This window comes from Macrobrachium rosenbergii, chromosome 42 (genome assembly GCF_040412425.1).
Source record: "Macrobrachium rosenbergii isolate ZJJX-2024 chromosome 42, ASM4041242v1, whole genome shotgun sequence".
Classification (NCBI taxonomy): Eukaryota; Metazoa; Arthropoda; class Malacostraca; order Decapoda; family Palaemonidae; genus Macrobrachium; species Macrobrachium rosenbergii.
The window spans coordinates 40,003,979-40,018,213 of NC_089782.1; the positions used below are offsets into that span (position 1 = coordinate 40,003,979).

At 38.7% G+C, this 14,235-nt stretch overlaps 1 protein-coding gene across 1 annotated transcript in view; it reads right to left on the reverse strand.

The window, feature by feature from the left end:
* The window catches only part of LOC136828319 (acidic leucine-rich nuclear phosphoprotein 32 family member B-like), a 29,820-nt gene extending 17,478 nt beyond the window's left edge, over positions 1-12,342 (reverse strand). The window contains exons 1-4 of the mRNA XM_067086193.1: positions 12,126-12,342; positions 1,993-2,136; positions 1,683-1,802; positions 135-247 (exon numbers count right to left, since the gene is read on the reverse strand). Coding sequence (XP_066942294.1) covers positions 135-247; positions 1,683-1,802; positions 1,993-2,136; positions 12,126-12,173 — 425 coding nt within the window. The 5' untranslated portion in view covers positions 12,174-12,342. The remainder of the gene's footprint in view (positions 1-134; positions 248-1,682; positions 1,803-1,992; positions 2,137-12,125) is intronic.
* Between the last annotated feature and the right edge of the window lie 1,893 nt (positions 12,343-14,235).

Genomic DNA, 14,235 nt, shown 5'->3' on the forward strand with positions numbered 1-14,235 from the left:
AACAAATACTGTACTATCATGTACTATATCATACTTTTAAATAATGAATTAATGTACGAAACTTTACAAAATACTAGGATAACAAAAATAAAAAAATAAAAAAATTTACAGCTAGTAGATTCAATTGTACTTACCCATCCAAATACACAAGTGAGGGGATAAGGGCAAATACTTTCTCTCTGTAATTCTCTAGCACTGACACTTCACAGCTGAAGAGATCTAACGTCACCAAGCTTTTCAGGTCCTTCTGTAAGACAGAAAATCAAAAGAATTTAGTACGATAACTGTTAGGCCATGACAAGGAGAACAAACATCCAATGACTACTAACATTCTTCATTTTAAGTTTGTATTTCACATATGAATAACATTCTTTTAGATTTGTACTTTACAAATCACAACAATTAAGTCATAAATACACTCACTTCATTATCCCACATAAAAGCTTCTCATACCAGTATACCTAAATGAATATGAGTCAGTTACTTTTTATATAAAAGTACATCACTTCATATGTGCTAAGAACTTGTGTTGGAACTTGATACCCAGTTCCTCCTGCAAATTAACTTTAAGCTATTTATGCTCATACAAATTAAGCACACCACCAAATCATCTTTGCCAGAATTAATGCCTTACATAATTGAAGGTATGCTTTAAGGTAAGCTAATTGTCAACTGGGATTTTTCTTTTGCCCAATAATAAAGTATAGATTTGGGTAAATTGCTCTTATTCTAGTAAATTGAACTAGCTGATTTCCTCACTGATATGCTAAAATCCCACACTTCTGCTTTCACCATTAGTACACAGGCAATCCCTTGCCAAGTGCCAAAGACTACCCCTATTCCAAAAAAACATGCAGCCAGATAATTGCTTCACCATATAATTCTTTGTCAAAAAATAAAACAGTCCTTTCATCCACTTGCTTAACCTTGAAATTCAACTTGGCTTCCGGCATATGTGGTAAAGTGGACCTGGAGTAATTTTTACAAAGTGCTTGGTATAATACTTCAGAACAGGCTATCATGCAATACAGGCAGTCCCCGGTTATCGGTAGGGTTCTGTTTCTGAGGGTGTGATGATAACCGAAAATTGCAGCTAACCAAAAATCGGCGATTTTTGGAGCCTTTTCAGCGATTTTCAGGGCTTATCGGCGGCGAAAAGCACCAATTTTTGGTTATCAGCACCTCTGTTAGGTATGTATTGTCGCCAATACCCAATTATCGGCGCCGATAAGTGGAAATCGGTGATTTTCGGCACCGAAAATTGCCGGTTTTCGTCGCTAGACAAGCCCCATAAAACCGGATTGCTGTTAACTGAGCCCGCCATTAACCAAGGACTGCCTGTACAGTTCCAAAAATTATCTATTATGCTGGTAACTGGTAATGCTGATGTACCTGCAACAGAATACAGGCAATACAGCACTGCATATGGAAGCGCACTTTGCATGTTAACAGACCACACCTCTTACACACCATGAAATACAGCATCTATCAACCTAACTAATAATTCCTTTCAATGGCCAATGAATTTACCCTAAATCCAATCATGGTAAAGTATCTTCTACAAATTAGGAAAACTATGAAAAATCACGGTTTACTTATTGAAAGTTCTCCCAAATTTTAAAAGCAAAATGCACTGATAACATTGATAACATTGATCACGCCAAATTATAACTGATACTTACCAAAGGTTCAAGTGTTTCAATGTCCTTAATCCTGTTGCCAGAGAGGTTTAAGTATGCAAGTTTAGGAAGGCATGTTAGTGCACTTAGACCCCCTTGGATGCGGTTGTCACTTAGCTCTAGCTGAAAAGTCAAAAGGGAATGAGACATGAATTCATGTACCCCAAGAAAACGTTAAGTTATTTAAATGTTAAACACACGGGCTTATTCAACATTCCACTAACTTTTTTGACACATCTATTACACTTACAGCAAATATGAAATGTAAACACATATTAAAGATAAAGAAAAAGAATACAAATATTATACCAACCTTACGAAGATTTGCAAGAGCTGGGAACCCTTTGAGTGATGTCAAACCAACATTAATGAGACTCAAGACCTCGAGATTTTCAAACTCCGCAGACAGACCCACTATAGAAGTGCTTTTGCAGTTATCCAAAATCAGCTCTGTGATCTGGTGGAAAGACAAAACATGGAAATACTGTAAGAATTTCTTGTAAGAGTTTGTCAGAAATTGTGCTCTGTGGTAAAATCAATTTGTTCTCACAAACCTATACTTCATAAAATAACCTGCATTCCACAAAAGCCATGAAAGACGAGTCTAGATTCAGGCATGAGAAATCCATTATCTCATATAAATTGACAGTACAGCAAAAATACAATAGATCAATCAAAATCATGGGAATTCCTGTTAAGTACTGTAGAGGGTTTGTATTGGAAGGCATAATCCCAAAATGGTGCATTCACCAAGCAAATGAGGCATAAAAGTGGGTAACCCAAGATGCCATGTTTCCCAAAACCATGGGGTATATAATGAAGAGGATGTGGATAACTGACTCAGTCCCTCCCTGGTAAAACGTGACCTGCTGTGAAAACCTGTCACAACAAGTAAACACCATGCCATTTATGTGTACCAAATAACTACAATCTGGCAAACATGTTTTAACAATGCCAGGCTACTTACTCAAAAGATGACAGTGGTCCAGTACACTTACTGACCAAGAAAGAGGAGACAACCCACACTTTATGTTCCTTCCTCTTCAGTTGTGGGATACCCTCTTGTGAAAACTTTAAAAAGCCTGGGAAAAAACTTCCTGAAACCAATATGAGACGGCATTCTCTGAAACAAAAAGAGTCCAAGAAACAGCCATGTTTATTATAAGACTGCATTTTGGCTGGAAGCTCTGGAGCAAAGGAAAGACGCATCGAAGATCATTGACTGGAATGAGAGATTTCTCCCAACAGGAAATGGACCCGGATGGGCATGGAACTCAATGATTTACTTAAAGGAGGTATGGCCAACCAAGAACACTGTCTGGAGGTCTTATCCAACAATGAAGCAGCAGCTACGACCTCATACAGACTAGTGAGTCTACACAGCAATGAAAAGCCAGCAGGAATGGAATAGACAAAATAAAAGTGACTCAAAATGTTAACATCATTTTCCAAAGGCTCAACTGTTTTGGAAGAAGACTGAAGAGAGGGTCAACTGATTAAACCTTAAGAAAAAAAAAAAAAAAAAAAAAATAATAATAATAATAATAATAATAATAATAATAATATAATAATAAAAAAAAAAAAAAAAAAATGATATACTGGGAACAGATGATTTGAGTACATAAGAACTCTACTAACACCAAGCAATGAACTGTTCCCACTTCCCTTGGTAAAGGGAAGCAGGAACCAGCTAGGGGTGGCAATAATTGCTGAAATGACCAAAAAAACAAAAAGCTGGATAAACTCCAAGCATGAAGGTGCAGCGACTGTTAAATTGGTTGAGGTAGGACTGCCAGGCGTCCTCTCCAAGCAGGAAGAACTCTGGGGTCATCCACCATGATATCTAGGAGGCAAGGACACCACTCTAGCTGCAGATAAAAGGGGCAATGAGAGTCACCCGAGAATTTGCTGAAGTCCAAAACATGACTCACACCAGTCTCAGCTATTTAAACATGGAAAAGGTATAGTTGTCCTTAGTATCGCCAGGCTGGAGCATGGCATCCACCACCTATGTTGTAGATAAAACAAAAGATTTGGCAGACTCCCTGAATGAACCTTGGCATTATGGTGACCTCATGCCTTTCTGTCCCAATGACCATTTCCATTGTCAACAAACAAGATTGACCTTGTTTGTCCTTGATTCCACAGGTACCCTAAAGCAATGGGGTTTCTGGCCATGACTCCACTGCAATGACCTGCCAAGATAGTCACAAATGTTAGGGGACCTAAGTAGATAGTTTGTGCCTCTGTCCGCCATCCACTGACAATACTCCTTTAATCTGTGAATACAAGTGAGCTCCCCACCTGTTATTCAAAGCTTCTAAGAACATTAAAAGCTCCAGCTCAGACAACAACAGAATTCCTTTCAACATGTTCTGCTGATCTTACCACCAAGAAGATCCTGAAAAATGTACCCAATACAGAGAGAGGGAACATAATGGCTGCCTTCAAGCACTCAGCTTACTGAAGTTGGAGGAAATGGATGAAGAAGTGACTGAAAGGAACCAAGTTCTTAGTGATACCAGATGACCTATCAGAATCTGAAGACTTCACTGTAGGTCGAAGGTGACAAAACCTGTCCCCCGAAGGGCAAACCAACTTTGGGGTGTTAATTTGCATACTGTACTAACAATGTAAAAGGAACTAGATCCGACTTCTCCAAGTTTATTTGCAGGCCCAATCACCAGCACAAGCCATGAAGAGGCCACAAGTGCTTCAACTTCTCCCTCAGAGAAACAAAGATCAGCCAGTTATCAAGCTACTGGCAGAAACAGCTGGGGACGAAAATGCTGTCATGTACTTGGGGACAGTTGGGTATGTAATCATGTAGGCAGGAGCAACTGATGCAGGAACAGCCAAATGCAAAGGAGCCGGGGTCTACAGGAGCAGTCATGTACGCAGGCATTTCAACAGATGTCGAAGGGGCGTTAGTAGGCAAAGACACAAGCATGTCATTGAAACATGACTGTGAGGCAGAGATAAAAAAAAACTGGTCCTGGACTATAGAAACAATCTTTATCTTGAGCTGCACCAGGAAAGAGGTGTCCACCAAGTGAATGATCTCCAACAAAGGCATAGGCAGAATTGCAGAAGAGTGGGAGGAACAAAAATGGAGCTGGAATTTCCTGCTGTTGTTAGATTAAGCCAGAGAAGTGCTGGTTTGAGTTCTTGTTTCTATGGCAAACATTGGAGATGGAAGCAGCAGGTGATGAGGAAGCCAAGAATCTTGTCCAGGGAAAAATATGTGGAGCAAAGCTTCATTTAATGAGATGGGTGATATCTCAAGCTGAGCACTCTTACCATGTGGAGGTAGCATCATCAGATGAAACTTGAGACTTGACAGTCAGGGTCTCCAGCAATGAGATGAAGAATAGTCAAAGACTAAACACCTGGGGCACCAAGAACAACATTTATACACTTGCCTCTGGACATAAATGAACAACTGATCCACAGTCCAGACTACAGTGGCCAAGTATGTAGAGAAGAATGGAATATAAAATTTAGGACTTAGACCAAGCACTGGGACCTATGAGGTCATTCAGCACTCAAAGGGCAACTGAGACTAAGAAGTTTTTTTGGTGTAACAGGAGGAATACCTAGCAGCTGCATTATCAAACAATTGTTAGGAGAGGGTGAAAAGATGGAGAAAAGAGAATATGAACGGAAGCACAGTAAATGGAACGAAAGGGGTTGCTGCTAGGACTGAAGGGATGCTGCAAAAAACCTTAAGTAATGCCTACATGGCATCGAGTGAGGTGCACTGATGAACTAACCCCCTACAGCGAAGTATACCGAGGCAAATGCAATTGACCCCTACAGGAAGGGCACAGAAAATCAAGTCCTTGTCCAAGGATGACATAACTGATAGTAAAAACATACATACACGCATTACTGGTTAATGTAAAACAAATGTCTTAACACTAACAAAACTGGTAACTATAGAAATCACAACAAAAATTCCAAAACTTCTCATTAACAGGCAAGTAAAAATAATAAGCACTTGATAAACAGCTGACACAGAACTCTTGTATAACCTCTAATGTACCCCTAATAAGGAATAAAGAAAGGGCAAATGGTCACTCTATAAACAGCAAAATGAATTACTAAGCTTTTGTGAACGAGAAACACTGAATGGCTCATCACAACAATATGAAAAATAACAGTGATCCTGGGCAGCAAAACTGACTCTGAATGAAGACACAGATGAACGACATGTTTCCCTTTTGGGCCAGTGGAGTACAAGTACAGTATCTCCCTGTATCGTCTTATCAAATACCTTTAGAACATCAAAGTAAACAGTAATTATCTGGTGACACTCAAAAGCCTACGTGAATATGATCCTCAACATGGGTCACTGAACCCAACTTGAGACACAAGCTGTACTGAGATTATAGTTTAAAACCTTTGAATATGCCATGTCAGTCTGTCAATTAAATTACAGTAAATGTTTTTCAAGACATTTGCACAAGCAGATGTCTAGAGAAGTTATTAGCCTTGCCCAAGGTTCTTCCCAGACTCTCTAAAAGGATAATTATGGCATTGACCATCCTTCTGTTAACATGCTCGATACCGAAAGGTGACTGTAATATGATTTTGCCAAGGGTGCAGAGTCCTAATCATTATAATTTCCAAGTAGATTTAATCTTTTCTCATGTGGGTGTGATACTTTATGTGGAGAGGGCATATTCTTTGTTCTTCTAGTGAATTTTTTATTGCAATATTTCCCAACTGTTTCAACCTTTATCATAACCCATTAAAGTATCATTAAGAATTTAATGGAAATGTTCATCTAGACTGCTAGTACTACCAAAGTGTTTCCAAACACCTCCTTAATATGTAGGTACTGTGCTGTTACAGGTATTGCATATTATGTGACTTGGTGGGCAGGCGAAACCTGCATTAACTTTTGAAGACACTGCATTTTCAGAAGTCTTGCTCAAAAAAAACCGAAACACCTCGATATGCATCTTCCCCCTATTTTCCATCTGATTTTTTCAGACCCAACTATAAGTCCATTCTAGTATTCCTATTTCTGGGATATTACTGGCCACTTTTTGTAAACAATTTTGCATGGGTTGTCCATTATGAAGGTTCTTGTATCTTCTACTGAATGTTTCCTTCCTACTGGGTGCTTCATTTTTATCATTTATGATAATGTGTCAAAACCCCTCAGGGATTTTGTATTTGAGGGGTAGGCTAGTTAGAGGAACAAGGGATAGGCTTACCCGAGGCATCAGTTATTGTGATGATTCTATTGTGTTGGTTTTTTGTGCTATCTTATGTATTGATAAGGGAGAATTTTCCTTTGGAGCAACTCTTACAATTTTCAATTACCCGTGTTGAGAATCTGTAATTATAATGCCTTCCAATATCCTTTAATGATGTTACACTCCAGCTTGGTTCAAAGCCATTATCCAGAAAAAGTATGTAATGTCGCTTGTGTTTCTACTGTACTTAAATGAAGTAATACTGGATAATCTTTGTATAAACCCTCCTTTGTACCCCTTCCGCCTGCTAAAATCCCTTCCTACTTCCTTTCATATTCCCTACATAAGCTGTACAGGTAGAGCGGTCAGCAACTCAAACATTACCAAAACACTTTCTCCATCTGTGATCTAGACACAAGCATTAAACATGATGGTGGATGATTACTATTACAATACTGTACTATAAACCTGAAAAGTAAAAAGTCTCCTCTCTACACTCATGATAGTCAAGAGGATCTGCTCCTAATGAAAAGTAATAACTCAGACCAGACAACACTCATGATTTTGAACACTGGTGAAAAGAACACCAGTTTCCAGTCCAAAACATTACCAAGTACCTACAGAATAGTATACATTAACTGGGTGAGGTTTGTCTGCTTAAAATCGGAGGCAAAATGATTGATGAGGCAGGAATCTGTGTCTGATGGAAGGAATTCAGTGCAACTACACACAAAAAAACAAGCTTTTTGAGGGTTTAAATAACTATAAAAGAAAACTCTATGCATTTCAAGTAACTTACTAAAACTAGAATGTCCATCATGCACTTCCTTCTAAAGTGTCAAAGCTGTTTTTAAATAGGTATGCCTTTAGAATCTTATTGAATATCCATGTTTTTGCCTCTTTTTAATTCCTGGAGGAACTTTTTGAATACTAGCATGGATAACATGTGGCCAAGAGTGTTTCCAGTGTCTCTTGAACACTCTTGGCCACATCTCGGCTATATTAATCTATATTCATCCATGCCCAACCTTGTAGTATTAGGGGCCTAGTGAAATTCAGTTAGAATAAGCACAGCCCCTCATGAAGAGTTATTTAAGTGGTACCCAATCACAAAACCTTGCAACTCCTCAATAAGAATTTTAGTATGATGCTTTCAATGCAGCAATTATAAAAACATGATCTTTTGATTAAACAGTATTATAAAAGCCTTTTCTAAGCATCCATTTTTACATACTGATTTTTAAAACAATGTTTTTTTATGGTACTGTCAATTTTGCAACAGTTCATAACTTGATCTGACATATTAGGTGTCCAAAAACAAACATTCAGTCATTTCTCCAGTCACATATCAAAGGCAAAGAAACCACCATAAATCATTCCATTATATTTCTGGGGAAGATCCAATGTTGGATATAAGACAATATATAGATTTTTGTGTATTCTTTCAGAAGTTGTAGGTCAAGGGATAGTGTACTAAATTTTGGTAGCTGAAGTGCGTATCTGAATTTGATTATAAAAAAAAAGAGCTAACATTGTTTACCTACTAGTCAATACAATATCCATTTTGGCTTTTTACGTGACAGACGTGTTTGTTGATATGATAAACAAGGGGTAATTGCTTCAAAACCACCCCAAAACTGCTGAAGTTTGCAAATGCCAAAACAGCACAATACTGTACCACACACTTAGCCTGAATTGCACATTTCCACAAAAACAAAATCCAAAACTTTTGACTATTCATATTCCAAAGAATATGTGTAATTTGGTCTACATCAGCAATTTTTATGTTAAACACACTCCCATACCTCCACAATCTTATGCACATTGTGGGGTAAATTTGTAATTTAGCAAACCATTTGAAATCCTCAGAACTTTATATACATTTAAAAGAAATTGTAACATGTAGCTGAGGGAAGATATGCTTACAGCTTTATTTTTTCTCTACATCTTCTCCCACTTCTATACAGGGTTGATGTTTCTGAGTTTTTCTCCCCCTGGCTCAATCATACACACTGTCCTTTGACAGTTGTTTGTCCTTCAGATCTTTGCTTCAGTCTTCCTCTCACTCTCTCACTGGGAACATCCATCTGCATCATTCTCCTCCCTTCTCATCACATGGCCATACCACTAAAGTCTTCTGTCCTGGACCTTCTTTGATAGTTCTGCCATTTTTGCAGTTCCATTTATTCTTTAATTCTTAATCCTATCCATTTTTGTCACTCTACAGATTCATCCAAGCATTTTCATCTCTACCACATCCAATTGTTTCTCTTGTGCCCTCATTACCAGCCATGTTTCAGCTCCATATATCAATGCTAGTCTCACTGCTGGCTTATAGAAGCATGACTTCGTAACACCGGCCAAGATCAAGCCATAAGACACAGCCTAACAAGATGGAGGCATGACAATAAAACTAGTGTTCAGACTAGTCCAATACTAACAACGATTGAAAAACAAATTCTACATTTTGTGGTATACTAACTGAAATCGTTAAGACTGGTAACCTTAAATGACCTATCCTAATCTTGGGCATTTTACAGCATACTAACTGAAATGTTAAGACTGGTAACCTAAAATGACCTATCCTAATCTTGGGCTTAGCTAACCATACCACAAATGCTAATGTCAAGTTATACATACCAAACCCTTTCAATTTTATTTTACCTCAAAACAAGAATATTATCCAGAATCTTACAGGTCTAACATGTTACCAGTTTCTCCTTAAGTAAAACAGGTTATGAATGACTTCAAAGTGATTACATACAATTACTGTGTTAAAGTATGGGTTTTCCCATTGCATTTTGAGGTGTCAAAAAAATCTGATATAAATTTTTCTTGTAAATCCAGTTTTTGAACTGGGGACAACTAAATAACTCTAGAAATGCTGCATTTCCTGAAAAGAGGAAAATATGAAAATCCACCAGATAATCAATATTTTGGCAGGAGTACATCCTAACACACTGGTTCCTAACCACACAGACCCTAACCTGACCAGGAGCACTGTAAATCATACAACTCTCCATTGTCCCAAGAGAAAGGAGGTCCTTATGGCAAGAGCAAATATTCTATTCTTTCTCAAGATTCCCAACTCAGAACTACCACACTACATTAGCGTGGTCACAAAAAACTCACAAGAATCCATCTTAAGAACAACCACACTGAAATGGTGGAGCAAGCAACGGCAACCTTGTTCCCTGAATGGCCAAAAGAGGTCACATGGTTTAAAGTAATGATGCATCTCCCAGGTGAATGGAGGATTAATTCTCATAATCATGTATACATTCAAGATGAGGGTTTTGAATTCATATGAGCAGTACTCTACTGTACTGTACTGAAAACAACGATGAAATCTGCAGAAATTAATTTTTAGGGTGTAACCTGTGGATGCCCAGGAAAACCAATACAGCCTCAAAAATAAACTGAAATTGTCCTGAATGAGGTTTATCGTTAGCCTTATGTATAAGTTATCCTATGAAACTTCTATCCAATAATTTACTAAATAAACCTTCAGAGACTTGAACTGTAATGAAAAACACAAAACTTTAGTCATCCATTCCAGGTTCCCGAGTCCAAATGCTTCTCCTATCTTCTCTAACGATGCTCAAAGGCAAGATTAATGATGATTGATTATTTTGCACTTCAAATATGATATCCTACAGTGCTTAGACTACAAATAATCTGAACTGAATTGCATGTGATCATATCAAGATGGCAGATGGCCAGAACATTAAAGACTTAAAATTGTGAAATTTATCAAAATCTTTGGTTTGTGCCTGAAAAGTTACCTTTAAGAATGTCGTACATAGACCTACTTGGCTTATATTTAACTTACCTGATAAAACAAACCTCAGTTATGACTATTTCTTTTGATTTTTGTCAGTTTCAAACCATTGTGGTTTTCTTATTATACCTTGTAATGTAAAACATACGCTTCCGAGAGAATAAGAACAGAAGAAAAATGTCTAATCAAGTATACGAGGAACATGTTACATTGGGTCTCACTACTAAAAACCCAGATAAAACAATATATAAGTGAAACATGGGAAAACAAATTGTGACAAAAAAGGAACACAGTACTTCAATTAACAAATGCAATACAATATTCATGTGTACAAGCCTAGGCTGTGGGCTAGGCTACATTTGGACAAAAGTGCACAATGGGGCCCCCTCCACATGGTCAGAGGAGGCACCCTAATTCTTAACAAAAAATGTGAAATTATGGAGAAAAACGAGAGATCCTCCATATATCCATGAGGCCTAACTCCCACAGACACGCTATTCAACATAGTTTAGCCCACACGCCCGAATTTACAAGGAAAATGTACACCCCAGCTGCAAAACCACAAAGACCATGCCTAAAGCAACCCCCATTTTTGGCAAAGCATCTTCATAATCCCACACGTTTTAATGGCTACATCTACGCTAACGAAATAAGAGGTTTGAATCTGTGATAACAATTTGAGGAGCCTGCATATGGTGCACCCCAGGTCAGGGGTACAGGTTATAACAGGGATGGTTCATTCACATGGCCACCCTGTCACGACCACCAGCACTTCTGCCTCAATATTTTCGGGCAAACGCCTTCCTGCTGCAGGATTCACAGCCTGAGGATTAAAGGACACGTTCTACGCGATGAAACGTCGAAATTAGAAACGACTTCGACGAGGTTTCGTCCGATTTCGACAAACAGCTTGGAAGTGAGGTGGACCGTCCGACGGGGCGCTTAAAAAGAACGACCCAGTAAAACGAGGGCGTTATTAGTCCTCAATCATCCGTCGCAATCCTACGCTCCTGTGAGCTACGGTGATACTCGTTTTGCCCTGAACAATCCTATATCGTTCCGTGACAGGATTTCCTCATGGCCACATGATGATAACCTGAGTAACCTTTGCGACCTACACCCTCTCACCCAGCCTGAAGAAGTTTTCCGTCGCCTGAAATCACCCCAATTTCTCGCCAACTTTGCCGACTTCTGCCTAATTCCCGCCCCCATTCCTCATAAAGCACCGACGGCCTTGCGTATGGGGGACCAAAGGCCCGAAGAAGACGCCCCATCAACGTCTTTCAGGCCATGCCAAACGGTATCAAAACTGCCAAATATCCATCCATATCCCGTCCCGATCCTCTTCCTTCCCTTCCTCTTACGACGTAAGCGTCGCCCCTTCTATATATATATATTCGTACGTATATATACGCGTATTTACACGCATATAGAAACTGGCTGTCGTCCTGCACATACCTTGGCCGGGTTCCTGCCCCGTTTCTCAAGTTCTATCCTCTTCTCCATGTTAATGGCATGGGTGGGTGTTGGGGCGATTTCCACCACAAGTGTTGTTGGCGCCTCTCTCTCTCTTTACTCTCGCTCGCTCTTCCCCACTCTTGTTCTCGTCAGCTACACACACGCACACACACACAAACACACACACAATCACACACACCAGCACTTTCTCCCCTGCAACTCGTCCCTATTTCCCCTATTTCCTTCCCCGCATCTCCTTCCATGATGCACTTCCCTACGCGCATGGTGTGCTGAAAGGGATTTGAATTTAAGGTGGAAATTACCCAAAAAATATTTCTGTGTAATTACCAATTACATCCCGACTCAGTCCATGGTCACAAACGTTAAATTCTCTCCTTCTTTCCCTCCCTAGAGCTTTCCCTACACGCAAAGTGTACTGAATTTAGGGTACAAATCATTCGTGGATAAACATTATTAAGCATTTATTTACGATCGAAATATATAAATGAAAATTACCACAAAAAGGTTTCTTTTCGTCTTTCTCCCATCCAGTCAAAAAGTACTGAAAAGAATTTGAATTTAGGGTACGACCTATCCCCGGAAACAATTTTGACGAGGAAAGTAAACATCCCTCTTGTTTCCTCTTCAGTCAGTTCCCTTCACGATAAGATTGTACCGAAAACGTCTGAATTTAAGATATAGATTATCTGTAAAAATTGCTATTGACAGAGAAAATAAACAAATAATTTCGAGTACGATTCATTTGTAGCCACATTCTAGACAGTACTATTCTTAACCAAAATAAATCATAAAAATGAAAGTAGCATTCTCTTAAATCATCCGATGATTACATCAGGAATAGCCTATATTGTGAAGAAGTTATATCATTTCCTTTATATTGACAGCTGAATGGAATGGTTGAGTAGGCTTAGAGTGTTCTATAGACCCAGTAAATGTGAATGAGCTCTGTACCATTCAGCAACGGTACCAACTCTAGCTGATTGCACCTTTCAAAGGTGGATATGTGGGTTGCTGCATCCCAATATATATATATATATATATATATATATATATATATATATATATATATATATATATAGAGAGAGAGAGAGAGAGAGAGAGAGAGAGAGAGAGAGAGAGAGAGAGAGTAGGGATGCAAAACCCACCGTCCATTCCTTTCGGAAATTGCAGAGAAGCACAAGACGTTTGTTCCACATTATTTCACTAATTTCTGAATTAAGAATGGGTACTGCCAAACACTTATTCAGTCTTAAAGACTCCTCAAGCACTTATACAGAACCCTCACATTTTGTTTGCTCTCCCAAGTGGTCATACTGGTTATAAGGCTTTCCATGTCATCATCACTGTGTACTACACGCCCTTTACTCTGCCCCATTCTCTTTCATTTTCTCCACAGGACCAAACCACCTCGAAACTTTCAAGTCCAGTTTTTCTAGTTTGTATCTTAAACATAATATTGTTTTGAATTTCATCATAAGTCTAATCTTCTTCCTGCAAATTTAAAACTTCATACATAACAGCTTCATGACTAATATCGCTCTAAATGCATTCTTTCTTGGCTAAATCGAGCTACTCCTGTTTCACTGGGTCTTTGTAAAATCTTCTGTTATATGTATCGCCCGTGCAGTGAAAAAAATAAATGCTACTCAAACATTAAGTACTTATGATATCGTCTTTCTTAAGCACTGCACAAAGGGGCAATTATTCGTCTCTTTCGGCGCTTTAGGGAGTTTCCCTGAAGTGGAAGTGCCTTATGTAACCCAATTAATAACTGAATTGCTCTCTCGCCGCTAAATTTTTAATAGCCCCTTGTGAACGCATAATTCCTTTTAACTTTTACAGTCTTCCTTATCGCTTTTATGCTTTCCTGACACTTTCAGCAGTCATACGAATCCTTTTAATCCGCACACTATTAATTTCTGCCTCTCTTCTGTCATCCATACGCCAGAGTCCCCAGACACTATTTCCACTTATATGAGACAGTAACGGCATTTGACAGCTGGTTTCTGCCTGCAACATTTATTCCAAAAGAAGTGTTCTCCCTTGTTTCAGAAACGTACATTTTCTTTAGGAATTAAATCTCACTGAT